The sequence below is a fragment of the Phoxinus phoxinus genome, assembly GCF_949152265.1.
Source record: "Phoxinus phoxinus genome assembly, chromosome: 2".
Taxonomy (NCBI): Eukaryota; Metazoa; Chordata; class Actinopteri; order Cypriniformes; family Leuciscidae; genus Phoxinus; species Phoxinus phoxinus.
In genome coordinates, this window is record NC_136877.1 from 38,681,216 (window position 1) to 38,703,156 (window position 21,941).

A 21,941-nucleotide genomic window follows, 5' to 3' on the forward strand; every position below is an offset into this window, starting at 1 on the left:
CAGATCACATGTTCAATTGACTAAGTACAACGCACAAAATGACACATTCACTTTTTCACCACACCTAATCAGTGTGTCATCAAAGAAATACCTTTCATATAAAGTAATTGTCTTTCACAATGCAATGCTCACAATACTTTTGATATGCTTCTCATCTGATTTGTGTAAATACATTTGACCAACCCTTAATCCAACTGATCTTAATGGTTAATCACTGAACCATTTGGTAAACCTATAGATTTTCATTTCAGCAATATACAGTATATGGATTTTGAGAACTACAGAAATAAAATGTGTGTTTGTACGAACACATAAATTACGTGTAACCACACATGATGAATACTCATTATTGCTAATTAACATAGTGGTAACCACAATTGGTCACTATAAGTGGGGGTGTAAACACTAGCAATTTCTTTCAACATGGATAGACAGCAAGGAATAGAAAGAGCTTGTGGACAATTAAGGGCTCCGTCAGAGAGGTGAGCATGGGCACCAACAGAGAGGTCAGGGAGGTGGGCATGGGCACCAACAGAGAGGTCAGGGAGGTGGGCATGGGCACCAACAGAGAGGTCAGAGAGGTGGGCATGGGCACCAACAGAGAGGTCAGGGAGGTGGGCATGGGCACCAACAGAGAGGTCAGGGAGGTGGGCATGGGCACCAACAGAGAGGTCAGAGAGGTGGGCATGGGCACCAACAGAGAGGTCAGGGAGGTGGGCATGGGCAACAACAGAGAGGTGGGCATGGGCACCAACAGAGAGGTCAGGGAGGTGGGCATGGGCACCAACAGAGAGGTCAGGGAGGTGGGCATGGGCACCAACAGAGAGGTCAGGGAGGTGGGCATGGGCACCAACAGAGAGGTCCGAGAGGTGGGCATGGGCAACAACAGAGAGGTCAGAGAGGTGGGCATGGGCACCAACAGAGAGGTCAGGGAGGTGGGCATGGGCACCAACAGAGAGGTCAGAGAGGTGGGCATGGGCACCAACAGAGAGGTCAGAGAGGTGGGCATGGGCACCAACAGAGAGGTCAGGGAGGTGGGCATGGGCACCAACAGAGAGGTCAGGGAGGTGGGCATGGGCACCAACAGAGAGGTCCGAGAGGTGGGCATGGGCACCAACAGAGAGGTCAGGGAGGTGGGCATGGGCACCAACAGAGAGGTCAGGGAGGTGGGCATGGGCACCAACAGAGAGGTCAGAGAGGTGGGCATGGGCACCAACAGAGAGGTCAGAGAGGTGGGCATGGGCACCAACAGAGAGGTCAGGGAGGTGGGCATGGGCACCAACAGAGAGGTCCGAGAGGTGGGCATGAGCACCAACAGAGAGGTCAGGGAGGTGGGCATGGGCACCAACAGAGAGGTCCGAGAGGTGGGCATGAGCACCAACAGAGAGGTCAGGGAGGTGGGCATGGGCACCAACAGAGAGGTCCGAGAGGTGGGCATGACTCATGAGCACCAACAGAGAGGTGGGCATGAGCACCAATAGAGAGGTCAGAGAGGTGGGCATGAGCACCAACAGAGAGGTCAGAGAGGTGGGCATGAGCACCAACAGAGAGGTCAGAGAGGTGGGCATGAGCACCAACAGAGAGGTCAGAGAGGTGGGCATGAGCACCAACAGAGAGGTCAGAGAGGTGGGCATGGGCACCAACAGAGAGGTCAGAGAGGTGGGCATGAGCACCAACAGAGAGGTCAGAGAGGTGGGCATGAGCACCAACAGAGAGGTCAGAGAGGTGGGCATGGGCACCAACAGAGAGGTCAGAGAGGTGGGCATGAGCACCAACAGAGAGGTCAGAGAGGTGGGCATGAGCACCAACAGAGAGGTCAGAGAGGTGGGCATGGGCACCAACAGAGAGGTCAGGGAGGTGGGCATGGGCACCAACAGAGAGGTCCGAGAGGTGGGCATGAGCACCAACAGAGAGAGGTGGGCATGAGCACCAACAGAGAGGTCAGAGAGGTGGGCATGAGCACCAACAGAGAGGTCAGAGAGGTGGGCATGGGCACCAACAGAGAGGTCAGAGTAAATGTGCTTTGAATATACAAAAGAGATGGTGCACAGGTGTTCGGACAAGTATCGAAATTGGTGACCTTTTTCAGGCCAAGGTCCCTTTAGGCAGATAGAAAGTGTAAGGTTGGAAATAATCCAAGATTATTTCCAACCAACAAAGACATTTGCTTTTCTCTCAGACATTTCCAGCACAGCAGTGCTAAGAGGGATATAGGCCTGTAGGCCGGAGATTTGGGCCGAATAGCCGGCTTTTACAAAAGAATCCAACATATTTTATATATGAACAAAACTGAGTGTTGCATTTACTGGCCTATAGTAGCATGCGTATATCATAATAAAATATTTATATACCTGATCATATACTTGTACATTAGGCTACATTTAAATTGTATGTACATTTTAATCATTTTAAAGTAGGCTGGCACAATGAAACATTTAGCTGAACTCTTGCTTCTTATTTTTGTAACAGTTTTTTTTATTCGCTTTGGTACTATTATCGCAAGTATGTGGTAAAACCTAACAACTGTTGGTACAAAACTCAAAACAGATCACATGTTCAATTGACTAAGAACAACGCACAAAATGACACATTCACTTTTTCACCACACCTAATCAGTGTGTCATCAAAGAAATACCTTTCATATGAAGTAATTGTCTTTCACAATGCAATGCTCACAATACTTTTGATATGCTTCTCATCTGATTTGCGTAAATACATTTGACCAACCCTTAATCCAACTGATCTTAATGGTTAATCACTGAACCATTTGGTAAACCTATAGATTTTCATTTCAGCAATATACAGTATATGGATTTTGAGAACTACAGAAATAAAATGTGTGTTTGTACGAACACATAAATTACGTGTAACCACACATGATGAATACTCATTATTGCTAATTAACATAGTGGTAACCACAATTGGTCACTATAAGTGGGGGTGTAAACACTAGCAATTTCTTTCAACATGGATAGACAGCAAGGAATAGAAAGAGCTTGTGGACAATTAAGGGCTCCGTCAGAGAGGTGAGCATGGGCACCAACAGAGAGGTCAGGGAGGTGGGCATGGGCACAAACAGAGAGGTCACACAGCAAAAACGCCAGTGTACATTTAACTCAATTTGAGTCCCATTTAACACTCCTGAAATGTATATATGACTCCCTCCATTTTGGAGTTAAAACAACACTTTTGAAAGTGTGAAATATATACATTACTCGTGGAGTACATTTGAACACTTACAGTGTTTAAAAATAACACTTTTGAAAGTGTGAAATATATACATCACTCATGGAGTACATTTGAACACTTACAGTGTTCAAATGTATTCCGTGAGTAATGTATATATTTCACACTTTCAAAAGTGTTATTTTAACTCCAAAATGGAGGGAGTCATATATACATTTCAGGAGTGTTAAATGGGACTCAAATTGAGTATAAAAGCAAATAATTTAACCTAACATTGAATGCACATCAAAACAATCCAGAAAGTTAAATTGTAACCTTAGTCTGGGAACATAGTAGAATTCATTTCATTGTAAGGTTAAAAAAAGGCAAAATGCAAACAGTTGTTTTAACAAACTAGTTTTTTTTATTAACGAACAAGCCCCTTTACATCATAGGTTAACTTTTAAAATAAATTATGAAGGCACAATAAAGGCATTTCTGTCATCATGATTATGTGAAAGCTGCTCATCAAATTGTCTGTATCTCTGTAATATTTCAAGTCCTGTACATGTCAGTGAATGCAAGTCCTGTGAAGTTGAGTACCTTCGACTTTGCAACAGTACAGCAGTACTTGAGTCAACACAACATTCAGCGGATGAACAACAGTTGCAGGATATGAGTGGATCAGTTGTGTCCAGTTGCTAACAGTAAAGTTCAGTGCATATATAGTTGTTTCACAGAGCAGGAAAGGCCGTGCAGATCCAACTTTATCAAAATATCCTGGAGTGCTGGTTCCCTACACAACACAAAACCAGACCAATTACAATTAATACTTGTGTTTTATAAATACAAGTTTATGGTGGAAAAAGTTAAATCATCTTAGACTTTTGTGACTCAAACAAGAAACTATTTTGGTTAGATTAAGACTTGAATTTACTTTTTTCCAAGTAAATAAAATACTTAATTCAACAAAAAAGAAAAGAAAATTCTGTCAAATTATTCACCCTCATGTTGTTCCAAACCAGTAAGAGTTTTGCTCATCTTCAGAACAATTAATGAAGATATTTTTTATAAAATCTAAGAGATTTCTGTCCCTTCATCAACAGCCTTTTCAACTATAAATTCCAAAGCCACAGAAAGGTATAAAAGAAATCATAAGTAATCCATGTGACTCAAGTTTAACCTCAATTTTTTTTATTACGAAGCAACAAGAGTGCTTTGTTTGCACGAAAAACAAACAAAAAAACTCAACTTTATTTACAAATTATTAATCTTCAATGCACGCTTACTTAACATCTGCTCTCACGTCAACAACATGCACGAGTTGTAATGTTCTCATGAACGCATGTTGGAAATTAATATTTTATAAATTAAGTGGTAAATGTTTTATTGCTGCAAACACAGCACTTGCATAGTCAAATTGATATTAAAACACTGGCATCACATGGAGTACTTTAATGATATACGTTTATACCTTTCTGGGGCTTGAAAGTGGTAGTTGCGTGGACTGTCAATGGAGGGACAGGAAGCTTTCAGATTTCATTAAAAATATCTTCATTTGTATTGTGAAGATGAAAGAAAGTCTTACATGTTTGGAACGAGATGAGGGTAAGTAATTAATGACATAATTTCCATTTTTGGGTGAAATAACCCTTTAGGAATAAATTAAGACACGCACATTACGAAATCTCACTAAATGGTCAGCTGCCGGAAGAATCTTTGTTCCTTCTGGTGGCTTTGTGATGTTGGGGGCAGGTGATGGGCAGGGATTTCCCAATCAGTTGAGTCTAAAATTAAAAAGCAAGAAAACATCTACCTGTCAAATCATGAAAACAATTGGCTTGAAAATTCGTTTTAAGTAAAAAGAAAAGAAAAAAAGAATTAAGAAATCCAAAATTTCCACAAGTTAAAAAATAAATACGACCTCACGTTATGTCAATCACGCTTGCACACTGCCTCCGAAACTTTCATCCGTCATTAAAAAAATCTAAACGGGTTTGATTTTCTGCGTTTTTCGCATCCGTAACAAGCAGTTTGAATGGTGCTTTGACAAATTTTCTTTGACGAAAAAACACATATACGAAAATTTCGGACTCAGTGTGCAATGGCCTTTACTTTTGTAAAGTAATTTGACAAATTCAAAATGAGTGTCATGAAACAAAAAAATCTAGTTATACCAAATGGCAACAAAACAATGATTATTTTTTTACCTTTATGCACATGATTCTCTCATATGTTGTGTTAAATCTTACCTTCACTAGGTTCTAGTATACACCAAGCCTGGTAGGTGCATCATAGAAATGCTCCTAGCAAACACAAATAGCTAAATCAATACATTTAAACGTGAAAGCTTATCCAAACATCAACCTAAATTTAATCTGACAAATACATTTTGCATAAATATTGAATCTGAAAGAATTACTTACCCATTTAAAAAAACGTGAACCTCTAAATAAGGAAATAAAGTGGCAATTTCCCGTGCGTTGTTGGTCCGAAGTTTGTGGAGTTGAGGTTCTGTTTTCAGTTAAGATAGGTGTGCTGGCAAACGAGAGTAAAAGATAGTTTGAGGATAAATACATTATGATATTTGCACATCACAAATATTGTCATAAAAAATATCATTATGAAATACGTATTGTAAATGAGTTAAAACACTTACTTTGTGTTTTCACTGTTAAATGCAAACTCCGTGTCTGCACTGCGTCACGAGTCAAAGATGTAACGGGCCTAGTCTGTGAGAAAGGTTTAGGCGCGCACATCATATAAATATCGTTATAAAACAATATAATGCCATGAAATACATGTTTTAAATTTGGTTAAAAACACTTACTTTCGGAGTTTTCCCTGTTAATGTTACAAGCAATCCTCGTCGTCGTCAGCTCCGTATTGAGCCAAAGATGTCGCCTTTGAGAAAAGTTTCGGCTCGGTTCAGCGCGCAGAGCATTTAAATATCGCTATAAATCAATATGTTAAAAAAATACATATTGTAGATTAGACAAAACACGTACTTTCGTCGTTTCCCTGTGTAAAAGCAACCTCATCCTCGTCTGCTCCTCATCGCGCGTCGACGGAAATGCCTTTCTGAGAGCGGTTTAGCCGTGCACAGCACATAAATATTGTTATAAAACAATATGATGTAATAAAATGATATAAAATGCATACATAAACACTTAATATGATATTATATCTGCGTTGTCCCTCCTTATATGCCTTGCGGCGCGAGTCAAAGAAAATGGCGTCTTTGAAAAAAGTTTCAGTTCGTTTCGTCGCGCCCAGCGCGTAAATGTCCCGGATGTAACTAATTACACTCTCTCGGTGTTATAGATTTAACTCTACATATTTTCACCAGCCAGAGGGTGCGGTTTACACTAGCAGTGTTAATTCAACACCAGAAAAGTAACTCTTTACTCTAGGACTCTTTAACACCAGGATTTCAACACTGGAGATTTTGCTGTGCAGGGAGGTGGGCATGGGCACCAACAGAGAGGTCAGGGAGGTGGGCATGGGCACCAACAGAGAGGTCAGGGAGGTGGGCATGGGCACCAACAGAGAGGTCAGAGAGGTGGGCATGGGCACCAACAGAGAGGTCAGAGAGGTGGGCATGGGCACCAACAGAGAGGTCAGGGAGGTGGGCATGGGCACCAACAGAGAGGTCAGAGAGGTGGGCATGGGCACCAACAGAGAGGTCAGAGAGGTGGGCATGGGCACCAACAGAGAGGTCAGGGAGGTGGGCATGGGCACCAACAGAGAGGTCCGAGAGGTGGGCATGAGCACCAACAGAGAGGTGGGCATGGGCACCAACAGAGAGGTCAGAGAGGTGGGCATGGGCACCAACAGAGAGGTCAGGGAGGTGGGCATGGGCACCAACAGAGAGGTCAGGGAGGTGGGCATGGGCACCAACAGAGAGGTCAGGGAGGTGGGCATGGGCACCAACAGAGAGGTCTGGGAGGTGGGCATGGGCACCAACAGAGAGGTCTCATGGTTGGTCATTAGAGAGAGGGAGGCAGAACTGTTGTCTCTAATGAAGTCCGGCCCATCATCGTTGATCATGTGGTGAAACGAGGCCTTACTATGGCAGAGGCTGCCAGATTAGTTGATCCAAATCTAAAAAGATCAACTGTCAATTCTATCATCCAAACTTTTTGCCAAGAAAACCGGTAAGTGTGGTGGATGTATACTATTACTATTACATTTACAGTAAATTGTAATGCATGTAAATTCATCAGACATGTTACAGTATTCGTACATTCGTACACTCTAAAAAATGCTGGGTTGTTTCAACCCAATTTTGGGTCAAATATGGACAAACCCAAACGTTGGGTTAAAAATGTAATTTAAAAATTTAACCCAACGGTTGGGTTTGTCCATATTTGACCCGTATGAATTGGTACGAATTAGCCACCTCGTAAAATTCGTACGAATTGCCGTGAGATCGGGTTGGATAGTTTGTTTGTTTTTTTACTCAATAGTGTTTGTCAGTAAAATAGGCTATAACAACTTATCTGAAATTATATGACACAATTTCCATTCTCCCTTTTAAATAATAAAGAAAGTATAAAAATAATAAATAATAAAATATCCAAAAACAGTCAAAGCATATACACATTCATTTAATTTGTTTTATCCGATCAATCATTAAAACGTCTTGGTATCTCTCCGTTTTTTGCAGAAAAAAAACTACATCCACTAAAATCATGTCACGCAATCACCAGCAGAGTTCATAATCACCACAGAATTGATCCGATGATTCCGATCTTCCTGACAAACCTCTTTAGGCCTACATCTTTACCAAGCACAGGTTACCATTTTTTCATGCTTCCTTTTGCATTTCATTTATCTTTCTTAATTCTCGGTTTATAGACGTATTATAGCCTATCTGTCTACCTTTTCTTTTGGGTTTTAATTTGGATACGTTTACAATGCTCACGTGGAGGATTTCATCTTAAAAATAATGCAGGCATATCAAGAATGCCGGTGTTCTGTCGATGTAGCATACTTTGTCAGAATAGCATACCGGAAGTTGAGTTTTATAGCGGGGTCTGTCAATTTAGCCTACTTTGTCAAAACTGCATACCAGTGTTTGTGAAGGGTATGCTTCTTTGATGGCCCCTGGTTTAATAATAATACAGTTTATAGACCCTTTGCACGTGACGTCACGCTCTACTCGCGCGAATTCTGAACGCCATGACGGACGGCGGAAGAGCTATTCTGTAGACGGACGGCAAGCCAAACGAGTACGTGTTTGTGTCTAAAAACGTAAAACGTGTAAAAAAAATGGTTATTTCGTGTTGTGCAGTGGGCTGTGCTAATAGGCCAGGTAAAGCCAATGTATCTTTTTATCGAGTGCCATTTGATGGTGAGAGAAGGCAGCGATGGGTTGCTGCTATCAGCCGAAAGGACTGGCAGCCCTCCAAGTAACGTTAAGTTACTCCAGGATTTGCAGCGAGCATTTCTTACAAGGTAAGATTAATGTATTTCCCAGTTACATGTACTTAATTTGTGTAATACCATACCGTCATCCATGTCCAGATGGAGACCCAGTCAAATTGTCATTTGTAACATGAGTAACCTCTGTAATAAGCAAGTAGGCTACCAGCTAGCGTGATAGGGCTGTGCTGTCTACCCATTCACACTGATCACCCGTCTCTAAACAGTGTCATCTGTATATCTGACACAAATAACAACCCAGATTTTGGTGCCACTTAAATGTCTGCTTCTCTGATGCTCATAAACTTAAGTTAGAGGCAACGTAAACAAAAAAGTTATGTATCAGGCTAGTGGCTGTGTAATGTAAGATGGTGTGTTCAGTGGGTCCTGGTGACGGCCTTTGCCATGCATGGCATCTCATCATCGGTCTCTTGAACAACAAACATATACAGGTGAAACTTGAAAAATTTGAATAGCGTGCAAAAGTTCATTTATTTCAGTAATTCACCTTAAAAGGTGAAACTAATATATTATATAGACTCATTACATGCAAAGTGAGATATGTCAAGCCTTTATGTGCTATAATTTTGATGATTATGGCTTACAGTTTATGAAAACCCCAAATTCAAAATTAGAATATTGTGAAAAGGTTTTCATAAGCTGTAAGCCATTATCATCAAAATTATAGCAAATAAAGGCTTGAAATATCTCACTTTGTATGATATTCTAGTTTAAGTTTCACCTGTATGATTGATGAATTTGCAGAGGGGTCATCTTTTTGATTGAGATGTAACCATCGGCTTGTGCTTTAGTATTAAACACCGGGAAAAGTAGAGCATTTATCAACGTCTCCTATTTAGTCAGTATTCTGTCTATATCACACGGTTTCACCAAAATTAAGCTGTCACTCTGCTGTTATAAACATCTTAAAATTGTCTTGTGTCAGTTCCCCAACACATTCACACTTTGTATTTAATTAATACATGCAGGATAAACGTTATAAAAGTTGTATATGAGTGTACATTATGTAATTTAGGTTGGCTTTTATAAATGTGCTGAAAGATGTTTTTGTAAAATAAACCAGCCCTTAAACTTTTGACAGTGTTGTTGTCCTTTATAAAAGGATATTAAATGTATGTAGAATAACGCACTGGCAATTCTTACTAAATAATTCAATTCAATTTTATTTATAGTATCAAATCATAACAAGAGTAATCTCGAGACACTTTACAAATAGAGTAGGTCTAGACCACATATAATATATAATTTTATAATCATATCATTTACAAAGACCCAACAATTCTAGTAAATTCACTTTATGTTTTGAACAACTCCCTACTACTCCAATTCTTGTGAGTCGGTGGACTGTGTTTTGTCTGACAGCAGTCTATCTGGGCATGTATACGTCTTAGCCAATAACTCAGATAAAATGGCTGACCTATAGAAGGCTTCGACATTCTGCACTGCTTCTGTAAAAAAGTCAGCATCAGGCAAAATTCTCTGTACGAAAAAATTGGATGTAGACCACACCATGAAGTCACAAAACTTCCGCCTCGTCACAAACAGCTGGGCTTGCACCTGGTAGTAGTACTGATGATCTCTTTTAAGTGCATGTGTACCATCTGTGTTCTCAATGCAGAAATGTTTCTTTTCAGTGGCACTGAGGACTCCGGTGTCTTTGGCACAGTGTGGGCACTTGATTTCCAAAATACCATCGCCACAGCAGGAGCAGGACAGCAAGGCATCTGGAGATGCTCCAAGGTAGGGACGGGAGGTATCAATGTGGAGACCGGCATCACGAACACTTAGGTCCTGATGCTGTTGTGCAGCGTAAGCCTCATACGTCTCTCTGGCTTTTTGTTCATGTTCACATCCCCATCTGAAAATTAGAAAAATAATGTTAAATCATCGTAACTCTTTGAGTGCCCTTTTCATTGGATTTGTTCTCCCATTTCCTTTAAAACTATAAGTACTATATATGTCAGTACCCAAAATTGGCCTAATCTTAATAGCACATAATATTCTCTTGTATCATATTCTATCACAGATATCACAGGAGTAGTTTAAAGAGATATTCACTTTAAAATGAAAATTCTGTCATCATATACTCACTCTCCAGTTGTTTCAAACCTGTAAGAATTTTTCTTCTGCTGAACACAAAGGAAGATTTTTTGAAGAATGTCAGTAACCAAACAGTTAACTGGTCCCATTGACTTCATAGTAGAATAAAAAATACTATGGAAGTCAATGGGACCAGTTAACTGTTTGGTTACTGACATTCTTCAAAATATCTTCCTTTGTGTTCAGCAGAAGAAAAATTCTTACAGGTTTGAAACAACTGGAGAGTGAGTATATGATGACAGAATTTTCATTTTAAAGTGAATATCTCTTTAAAAAGGTGTAAATGAAATACAACAGGAACCATTTAAAAGGAAGATTAGGAATAACTAGGCAAAGGACCTCCACCATACACCTGTGAATAAAAATAGATAAGGGCACTTAAAGAGATTGAGGGATGCACTCTGTCTTCATGTTTGTAATAATGTTGATAATTTGTAATATTGACTAATAAATATTCCAATGATAAATACATTTCTTTGTCTTGTGTTTGTTTCTTTGATGGGTTTTTTTAAAAAGCAGGGGCCTTCTACCTTAGAACACAACATGTATTGCATACATTTCCATAGTTGAAACATAACATTTCAAAGCACATCTAATTTCTTTACTCACTTACACTATGGTGAAATTCAAAACAGAAACTGTATGTTTGTGTCATTATGTCACATGCCTGGTTGCAACTGTTGAAAATCTGCATAGGTCAGGGTAACAGATCTGCCTAATTAGGGATTTGGAAGGATTTGTAGGGTCTGTCCTTGCAGCTGACTTGAACCTAGATGCCGTCACCCTACCAGCCCTCATGTCAAACCATAGCCTTGACTTTCCCTGTTGTCGTGTCTCTTCCTCAACTTTTACTGCCTACAACATTGTAAATTATAGAAGATGAAATTAATGACATGACACCTTCAAGCACATTTTGGTCGTATGAGATTAAGAGGGATGACTATACCTGGTCTGGTGTGACTTCCATATCATTGAATACGGCATCACATTTTTTCTCAAGGTCCGAGGCAGACAGCTTCCGGTTCTGGGCACTGTATAACTCAGTCAGGGGCTGTGGTAGACCCAGAGACACCACCTTTGGTTGAAACTGTTTACAGTAGTGCGGCAATATGCGTAGGATGCCACTCTTCTCTGAAGGGTTTGGAGATGCATTATCCAGAGCCTTGTAGAATTGTTCTATAGCTGCTGCAGACACACCCACTTTTTTCCCAGATGGACAACCTGAATGGCTTTGGTTGTTTACACCACAACGCTTTTTGGCAGGATTTGAGAAATCAATTCCCGATCCCTCTTTGTACAAAGCCTTGCCCGCTTTCAAAGGAGCAAGTCCCCACTGTCTGGGCCCATCAGTGCAGCTTTTGTCTTCCAGATGTTTAACAGCAGAGTCTATTGCGTACAGCAGAGCTGTTACGTGGGAGCACACCTCTCCCAGGCCAGCTTTACATGTACAGTGGCCGCACAAGACTGTCCCATCCTTCTTCAAAGATACCCATGGTTGTAGTTGGGTTTCAGAGAGTGACTGGCTATGATGCACCTACAATTACAGAAAGTGGCATAAATACATTATTTTATTTTTACATGAATGTTATTTTTTACTGCTCCAGTGACACCATAAATGCCCCTAGTGAATACATCTTAAAGGGATAGTTCACTTTAAAATTAAAATTCTGTCATAATTTACTCACCCTCAAGTTGTTTCAAACCTGTATTAATTTATTTCTTCTGCTGAACACAAAGGAAGATATTTTGAAGAATGTCAGTAACACCAAACAGTAGACTGTACCCATTGACTTCCATAGTAGGAAAAAAAAAATACTATGGAAGTCAATGGGTACTACAGTCTACTGTTTGGTTCAGCAGAAGAAATAAATTAATACAGGTTTGAAACAACTTGAGGGTGAGTAAATGATGACAGAATTTTAATTTTAAAGTGAACTATCCCTTTAATCACTATGCTGTGTTTAACTAGTCAAATCTTAACAGGCTACAGCAAATATAATCACAGATAAGAAGATGGCTAGATGTTACAATTATATGTGGTTACTACTGATTACAGACACTCCGTGATTTACTGGCTATGATGCACCTACAATTACAGAAAGTGGCATAAATACATTATTTTTTACATGAATGTTATTGTTTACTGCTGCAGTGACACCATAAATGCACCTTGTGGATAATTTACATCTTAATCACTACGCTGATTTTAACTGGTAGAATCTTAACACAGGCTACAGCGAATATAATCACAGATAAGAAGATGGATAGATGTTACAATTATGTGGTTACTATTGATTACAGACACTCCGTGATTTACTGCATGGATTGACGTGTGATCGATAATTAATGACGGCACTTCCCAGAGCTGGGATGCGTCCAGGCGTCATTAAAAAGCCACGGCCGACTATGTCCTCTAAAATCATAGGCTAAGTTACGTGTTAGCTATATAAATCTTCACTTAAGTAAAGAATAGATGTTAATAAAAAAATAAACCATCGATTGAAGTCTTACCTTTGCCATTATGAGGTACCTCCCCGCGCCGTTAGCGTAGCATCGCGTACCTGTAACCCAGCCAGCTACAAAGAACTGGTAAGCATCCAGACTTTTAAAAGCTTTAAGATCAGAACCAGTGTATGGGGATACCCCGTTTACCACATAGTGGTACAAATCGTGTGGGCTGAAGTCGGGCAGACTCGGCGATTTAATTAGGTCCGTGAAAATTGAGGGAGGAAGAAGAACTTAGGTAAAGTTGGTTTTATATTCGCACATTCACACTTTTTTGCTTAAAAAGTGTCTCAATAACATATGCAATAAAGCATATTTTTGCAAAATAAAAGCAGCTATATGATCTTTAGGACAAGGATGGTGAACTACAACATTTTCCACAATCGATCAAAATGGGCAAGTATTGTTTTAATGGCATACAAACTTGCGAATGTTCACTGAATGTCCAATGTAGTGCGGTAAACAAGATAGGGACCGTCTAAAAAGTTGTCTTTTTTTTCATTGTGTGCAAACAGACAACTACATTTTTGCAAACTACAGATGTACCAGCAAATATCTCTCACATTATGTGTTCTAATGCTATTGATTGTACTTTAGCAACAATAAAAAGTGCATTATAATGATTGTATTTAGGAAACCTGCCTCACTGTACATAATGTACATAAGTACTTTTTAGAATAAAATTACATTAATTCACCAAAGGGATTTTTTACTATCCGAAGGTTGTAGCATGTTCCCAGTAACCAGTCTGACTTACTACAGGTGAGATTTTTTACAAAAACTCCCTTACTGTACGTACAGTTGACAAATATGTTTTTTTAAAAATTACAGTAATTCACAGTAAGTTTTTTTTCGTGTTCAAAAGGCTGTAGTGCTTTCCTACAGACCAGACTGACTTACTACAGGGGACATTTTGACAATACCTCCCTTACTGTACAATTATCAAATATGTTTATGTAATAAACATATTATTACATATATTATTACATATTTTTATTGCATATGTTTGTGAAATAAACTGTAATTCACCTATAGTGATTTTATTTTAATATTCCAAAGGTTGTAGTACTTTTCTAGTGAAAGGACTGACTTACTACAGGTGAAATTGTGACAATACCTCGCTTACTGTACGTACAATTATCAAATATGTTTATGAAAGAATTACTGTAATTCACCGTAAGTATTTTTTCATGTTCCAAAGGTTGTAGTACTTTCCTAGTGACCCGACTGACTTACTACAGGTGACATTTTGACAATACCACCCTTACTGTATGTACAATTGACAAATAAGTTTATGAAAAAATTACTGTAATTCACTGTAAGTATTTTTTTGTGTTTCAAAGGTTGTAGTACTTTCCTAGTGACCAGACTGACTTACTACAGGTCAAATTGTGACAATACCACCCTTACTGTACGTACAATTGACAAATAAGTTTATGAAAAAATTACTGTAATTCACTGTAAGTATTTTTTCATGTTCCAAAGGTTGTAGTACTTTCCTAGTGACCCGACTGACTTACTACAGGTGACATTTTGACAATACCTCCCTTACTGTACAATCATCAAATATGTTTATGTAATACACATTATTACATGTTTATTACATATGTTTATGTAATAAACTGTAATTCACCTATAATGTTTTTTTATATATTCCAAAGGTTGTAGTACTTTTCTAGTGATTAGACTGACTTACTACAGTTTAAATATTGCCAATATCGACCTTACTGTAAGTACAGTACATACATATTATTATGAAAAAATTACTGTAATTTCAGCTTGTTCCATGTTCCAAAGGTTACAGTATGTTCCTAGTGATCACTCTACTCAATTCATTTTGATAAATGTTTTAGATAAAAGTAAGTATTAGAACTGCTGTTCCTTGTACAACACATTTATTTCATTGATTAAAATAACGGTAAAGATTTTAGCTTAAGCATATTTTCAACATTATAAATAAGCAACACCCTTATTGTAATGATTCAAGTTTAGTTTTTGTTATGAAGTCCCGAAGAAGTGGATTCTGGATTCTAATGAGTGATTTTAATCAAGGTATTAATCAATATTTTTCCTTCTAAATATCAAATGAGTTGAATGACTTCTCTAGGCTTATGAGATTTTACTTTGTTATAGAAATTACCAGTGTGATTATCGAAAATGTTATTTAATGTATCCTTTAAATGTCTGTATTTGATATCTGAGGGTGACTGAAGGGTCTGGCCCATGCCAGGAATGCAGTAACAGTGCTTGCTCATTTAGCCCGGCTTCCAGAGATTAAATATGGACTTCTTTAACAGGTGTTACTACATCCATCTGCTTTACTAGGGTACCCTGATAGCAATGGTCTCAGCAGGGGTCATTGAAGTCTATAGTTGAGAGACCATTTCTTAGTTAAAGTCTTTACTTTACAGTTGATTTAAAGTGTGAGAGAAAGAACATGTTATCTTGATGTTTTGAGAATACTCTCCTGTTTATTGTTAAAGCCTGGCCAAATCCAATCTTGAAGAAACTGTATCTGTGTGTGTTAGTATTCTTGGTTACAGGTTAAGGAACAAGTGGAAATATAGCTGCAAGCAGCGATACGGGGCCAAGCCCCTGAAGCAGTAGCAAGAGCAGGAAGAGTAAAAACAGCAGAAATTGAACATACATGAAAAAACAGCTGGTTCAGAAGTACAGGTGAAAATTAACTCAAAATGAACAGAAGTTCAGATGAGAATGAACACATAATGAACAAGACAAACTTATTTCTAAGCCAAGAGGAAGAAAGATTAGTACGATGTTAAATAATAAAGGAATCGATATGACACAACATTACACACAATTTTATAAAGTCGTTCCACACGGGCTTGAACCCACTATCTCTGGGTCAAATGCCTGACTCTCATCTCATTGCGCCACTGGGAAGTTGTGTTTTTGTGCATAAGGTCCATACTTCAAGTGAGAAAAAACTAAAAATTATAATTTTTTATATACATTTGCTGCATGTTGGTATTTATTGAGTTCCTTCACATATAGACACCATATCTGGAAAAGAAGCAACTTTTCCACCACTTAAGGCCACAGTACCTCTTGCGGTCTGGGCATGTGCCACACAGGATTCGAACCCACGACCGGAATGGTTCGGGGCTCGTGATACATGGTTTAGCAGCTTGTGCCACTCAGTTGACACTGTCTTACTAAACTGCCGAGGAGAGGCTTCACTGCAAGAATGAGAACACAAAAGCATGTTAACCAGATTAGCAAGCTAAATTAGCTTAATGCTAATGTAGCTTATGGTTAGCCTGAGTGTTTGTGCACTGTATGTACAGTAAGGGAGTTATTGGCAAAATTTCACCTGTAGTTAGTCAGTCAGGTCATTAGGAAAGCACTACGCCCTTAGGAACACGAAAAAATACTTTAGGTGAATTACAGTAATTTTTCATAAACATATTTGACAATTGTACGTACAGTAAGGGTGGTATTGTCAAAATGTCACTGTAGTAAGTCAGTCTTGGTCACTAGGAAAGTACTACAACCTTTGAAACGCGAAAAAATACTTACAGCGAATTACAGTAATTTTTTCATAAACATATTTGTCAATTGTACGTACAGTAAGGGTGGTATTGTCACAATTTGACCTGTAGTAAGTCAGTCTGGTCACTAGGAAAGTACTACAACCTTTGAAACACGAAAAAATACTTACAACGAATTACAGTAATTTTTTCATAAACATATTTGTCAATTGTACGTACAGTATTGTGGTATTGTCACAATTTGACCTGTAGTAAGTCAGTCTGGTCACTAGGAAAGTACTACAACCTTTGAAACACGAAAAAATACTTACAGCGAATCACAATAATTTTTTCATAAACTTAATTGTCAATTGTACGTACAGTAAGGGAGTTGTTGTCACAATTTGACCTGTAGTAAGTCAATCTGGTCACTAGGAAAGTACTACAACCTTTGGAACATGAAAAAAATCCATTTGGTGAATTACTGTAAGTTTTACATAAAAATATTTGCGTACTGTATGTAGAATACACAAAAGTAAACTAAAGCAGTCTAGGTGAATACGCATCAAATATCAAACCTAAAACTATGTTTACCCTATTTGGCAACTTTTTTTTTTGAAAACTTGACTATGTTCGTGGCGCTGTCCACGTATGTGGTACTGAAGGTCATGATCCAGTCTGAACCTTGGGTAAATTTGGTTTTATATTCAGATATTCACTGAGATATTCAATATCTCGTGAGTTGAATATTGTTCCTACACAAATAACATTGTTTCAATATTTTATTCTTCCTCAAAACGAGCTTTCCTTCAGGTTTGCACTTTGCAGATGGTCCCTTCTTAGAAGCCTGCGCATAGAGATCAATGTATTTTGTCCACTGCGAAGGAAAGATCGTTTTGAGGAAAAATAGGTTGTAGCTTCTGGTGTTATATGTGTAGTTATATGTGATAGGTGTTTTGTGTAGCAACAACGTTTAGTTCACGAGTTATTGAACGCGGAAGTCCGCGAATGTGCGAATATGCGAATATAAAACCAACTTTACCTAAGTGGAAGAACTTAAGGGTCGCTATCCAAACCTGCTATCTCCAACTTCTCCAAATACCGCTCTTTGTGAACACCAACCAGATGCCCTACCTCTACCGATAACGGCACTGTAATGTCATCAATAGAAGAAGCCATAAAGTGTAGTGGTATCTTTTTAATACTGTTTAAAATTAATAAAATTTCCCGCTCGTCTACTACTGTTTAGCCTGTGCGTCCAGATATTTTGCCGTCCATCATGGCGTCGTCACGTGGTCGTGGTCACGTGTTTGCAAAGGGTCTATAAAGGGGTATATTAATAAAAATACAGTTTATAAAAGGGTATGCTGTTTTGATGGCCCCTGGCTTAATACAAATACAGTTTATAAAGGGGTATATTAATAAAAAATACAGTTTATAAAGGGGTATGCTGTTTTGATGGCCCCTGGTTTAATACAAATGCAATTAGGTAATGTGTATATAATATGCGATATAATACACCAACACTTACCGCTTGTAATCTGGTATGCTGAAATGATGGTTTAAATTTAACGCATGCGCAATTCCACTAATTCCACTGCTGCGCATGCGCATTAACCGAAGGTATCCCATTCTGATGGGTATGGTGTTCCGTCAGAACACCGGCCCGTAGCCTATTCAGCTATGCTGGGTATTTTAATATTACTATCGAAATTGAACACAGTGACATGGAGCTGTGTTTAGTTAAATGTGGTTTAAACCATGGTGCTGATACCAGAATCTGGTTATAGTGCACACACGAAAAATATGAATAAAGAAATGGCCAGCATAGACAAATAAAGGAAAAAGGGAACCAGTGGAAGGTGACCTCAGTGCTTTTGGTGTTCACAAAAACGATATACATGTGAAATATGATTACATTTGTGGTCAATATTAACAACGGGCATAATTTAATTGTTAATGACAAAAGAAAAAAAATGGACAATAATTAAAAGGCGATACGAAGTGAGGAAGTACTGAAACTCATTTTTAGAAAAGGCTCTTCGTAGGTAGATTAAGGCTCCAGTCTCTTCGGGGGCGTCGGTTCGAATCCCACCGCTGCCAATATTTTTGAATGTAGGCTACGGCTAGCAGCAGCCGTAATGCAAATACCATTTAAAGCTCAGTCTCATGACAAGCATTCTACGTTTAGGCGGAACTGAGTAGGCCTATAATGTCATATGTGGCGTCAGTGGGCCTTTCTCAATCTGTGTTCTCGTCTGTACTTGTGTTCTTGTGTTCTTGTGAAACGTCATCTTTTGTGGCCCAAGTACTGTCCCAATACACAAATTTGCATAATGGCAAGAACGGTTAAAATTCCCGGAAGTGTTCTTTTTTTCTTTTCTTTTTTTTTCAACAATTGCACAGTTTACAGGAACGTTCATTCCCATTATAACAATAACATATTGTGCAGTTTCCAAAATTGCAGGTGTTTTAACATAAACAAAACATAAACAAAAGACTCACATCATCACATTTGCCAGGGGAAGTACGGATTTACAAAAAAATATCAAATTATTTACACACATTCACAGTTTTTGTTGCCTTTTGATTAAGAGAAAACTTAATCGTGTTAACATATTGCTTGACCTCAATGTTAAAAGCGATAAAAGATGTTTTGGAATGCGTAAACTTACATTTATGAATGTAAAATTTTGCCAAGAGAATAATGAGATTAATAATGAAAGTTTCATTAGGCCTAGTCTTAGTTCTGTTGAGATCATAAAGGCCAAAAAGAACATCCTTCCAAAACAACTTGAAATCTTTCTCAATTTTCTCTGCAATAAAATTACAAATGTCAAACCAGAAACTTTGGACAAAAGGGCAGTCCCAAAACAAATGGGTAACTGTTTCAATACTCATAGAGCAGAAAGTGCACATTACATCAATGTCTTTTTTACATTTTTTAACAATATGATCATTAGACGGGTAAAACTTATGAATTATTTTAAATTATATTTCTCTAATTTTATTGGTCAGCAAATATCGGTTGGGTAAGAGCCAGACCTTCTTCCAGTCAATGTTTTGCACAAATTTATTCCAGTATGGAACCACATATGGGACTGTGATAATATCTGTTTTGAACAGGGATCTAATTAGTTTATTGTTCTTACCATTGTTACAAAAAAAAACAAATCTTACCAACTGAAGTGTCAGTCAGCGATAACAAAGTTAGTTGTTGTGTGTCCAATCTTGGTTGAGCTCTATATAACATGCAGACACCAGAAGAGATTGCTCCAAAAACTTTGCCATAATCTCCAGGAGACACAGGAATTTTGTATTCTTCTAGAAACTCATTATAAAAGTAAAGACAACCATCTCTGTTAAATAATTGGTCAACAAAAATAATGTTATTATTAAACCAGTAATCAATAAATAAAGATTTGTGTTTAAACAGTATGTCTTTGTTGTTCCATATGTAATATTTGTTGGGTGAAAAGTTGTGTTTGAAAACAAGAGACCATGAAAGGAAGGCCTGGCGGTGAAAGGATGCCATTTTTATCGGGACCTTATCAATATTATAATTACAGGTTAAGAAATAGCTCAACCCACCCAGTTTTGACAGAATGTGACATGGTATGACATTCCAAATGGAATTAGGGTTTTTAAAGAAATGTTTCAACCAATTTACTTTAAAAGTATTATTAAGAGTACAGAAATCGATAAAGTTTAATCCACCCTTTTCATAGTCATTTGTTAGAACAGACATGATGAGTTCTATTTTTCCATAAGAAGTTAAAAAGTAGCTTGTCAATCTCAGTAATATGTTTTTTGTCCACATACAGAGATAGAGCTGGATATGTTAACCGTAATAAACCTTCTGCCTTAGACAGGGTTCTGCCTCTGAGGGAGAGATCCTGTAACCGCCACTGGTTCAGCTTTTTTCTGGTTCTTTGAATAATAGGGTTGAAGTTCAATAAAGTCATTTTTTGTTGGTCCTTGGTAATTGTGATACCTAAGTGAACAAGTTCACATTTGACTGGGATACTACATATGGAAGATTTCGTGCAGTCCTTAATAGCCATGATTTCACACTTATTGATATTCAGCCATAAGCCAGAGGCCATGGAAAAATTTTCTATGGTATTTATTGCAACAGAGACTTGATTTTCATCTCTAAGAAAAAGAGTGGTATCGTCCGCCAGTTGAGATATAATAAGCTCTCTACCTACTATATTGATGCCGTTTATCTCACTTGATTTAATATGATCAGACAAAAGCTGGGCTACCAATATGAAGAGGTAAGGCGAAGCCGGGCACCCTTGTCGGATGCCTCTAGAGACATTGAACCTGGGAGACATACCACCTGTTAGTCTAATTGAGCTATTACTATTGTTATAGACTTTTAATAGCTGAGGGAAAAAACTCACCAAAACCGAATTTTTTAAGGGACTGTAAAATGAATGGATGTTCAACAGTGTCAAATGCTTTGTATAAATCTACAAACAGCATAAGCCCACCCTCCTCTACCAATTCTGGGTAATCTAAAATATCTAAAATGAGCCTAATGTTATTTCCTATATGCCTTTTGTTCATGAAGCCTGATTGTGTTTCGTCTATGATGGAGTCCAGAACAGACCGTAATCTTCTAGCCAATAAGAGAGCTAGGACAAATTGGGCGCCAATTATCTAAAAATAATTTGTCCTTGTTTGGTTTAGGAATTAGGACTGTTATTCCTTGGGTCAGAGAGGTGGGAAGGCCTTCATTTTCAACAGATTCTATGAAAACTTTCAATAAAAAAGGGGACAGTTCAGCGATAAAAGATTTATAAAATTCGGAGGATAGCCCATCACACCCAGGCGATTTGTTATTTTTTAGTTTGTTTATAGCTTGCTGTACTTCTTCAAGTGATATAGGCATGTCATGATGTCACAGTGCTCTCTATCCTCTTCGCTTATCATCTTCACTGAAAGGGAGTTAAAAAAATTATCAGATGCAGTTGGACTAAATTGAGATATACAAGTCTTTATAAAATTTTGAACAAAACTCTGATATTTTACGATGATCTTCAGAGATAGCTCCATTAATATTCAACTTACTGATACTATTGTTGGTGGAACGATATTTCTCTAGACTAAAAAAATACAGAATAAGATATATTGCTTTTAGGTTCCAAGGTTTGCAAAAAAAAAAAAATTCAAAAATGTTTGTCACTATAACAGGTTTAGACAAATACCGACCGAGTGTGATAA

The 21,941-nt window shown here is 38.3% G+C and overlaps 2 protein-coding genes and 1 long non-coding RNA gene across 5 annotated transcripts in view; 1 reads left to right on the forward strand and 2 right to left on the reverse strand.

The window, feature by feature from the left end:
* Positions 1–21,941, forward strand: part of snapc2 (small nuclear RNA activating complex, polypeptide 2) — a 66,360-nt gene that overhangs the window by 39,949 nt on the left and 4,470 nt on the right. The window contains exon 1 of one of the 2 annotated variants that reach the window (XM_079605168.1): positions 7,840–7,963. The exons of the other annotated variant lie outside the window; for it this stretch is intronic. The gene's annotated coding sequence lies outside the window, so the exon portion shown is untranslated. Of the gene's footprint in view, positions 1–7,839; positions 7,964–21,941 lie in introns of those variants that run through there. 2 annotated transcript variants of the gene reach the window in all.
* LOC306990831 lies at positions 3,574–6,512 on the reverse strand. 2 transcript variants are annotated; one of them, XR_013795948.1, is made up of 6 exons: positions 5,996–6,512; positions 5,825–5,897; positions 5,592–5,703; positions 5,418–5,471; positions 4,844–4,952; positions 3,574–3,961 (listed from the first exon to the last, which is right to left on the reverse strand). It is a non-coding gene; the product is annotated as an uncharacterized lncRNA (long non-coding RNA). The 2 variants fall into 2 exon arrangements; XR_013795949.1 differs by lacking the exon at positions 3,574–3,961 and having other exon boundaries at positions 4,891–4,952; positions 5,996–6,069; positions 6,174–6,510.
* LOC306994576 (uncharacterized protein) lies at positions 9,612–13,650 on the reverse strand. The gene is made up of 4 exons (XM_079605164.1): positions 13,225–13,650; positions 11,660–12,247; positions 11,381–11,568; positions 9,612–10,471 (listed from the first exon to the last, which is right to left on the reverse strand). The coding sequence occupies exons 1-4, from the start codon at positions 13,231–13,233 to the stop codon at positions 9,931–9,933; spliced, it is 1,326 nt and encodes a 441-aa protein (XP_079461290.1). The 5' UTR covers positions 13,234–13,650; the 3' UTR covers positions 9,612–9,930.

Coding starts and splice junctions, on each gene's coding strand:
- LOC306994576 (XM_079605164.1), bottom strand. Junction 11,569..11,659: donor TGGAAGTCACACCAGACCAG/GTATAGTCATCC, acceptor ACAATGTTGTAG/GCAGTAAAAGTTGAGGAAGA. Junction 10,472..11,380: donor TTTTCAACAGTTGCAACCAG/GCATGTGACATA, acceptor TCTAATTTTCAG/ATGGGGATGTGAACATGAAC.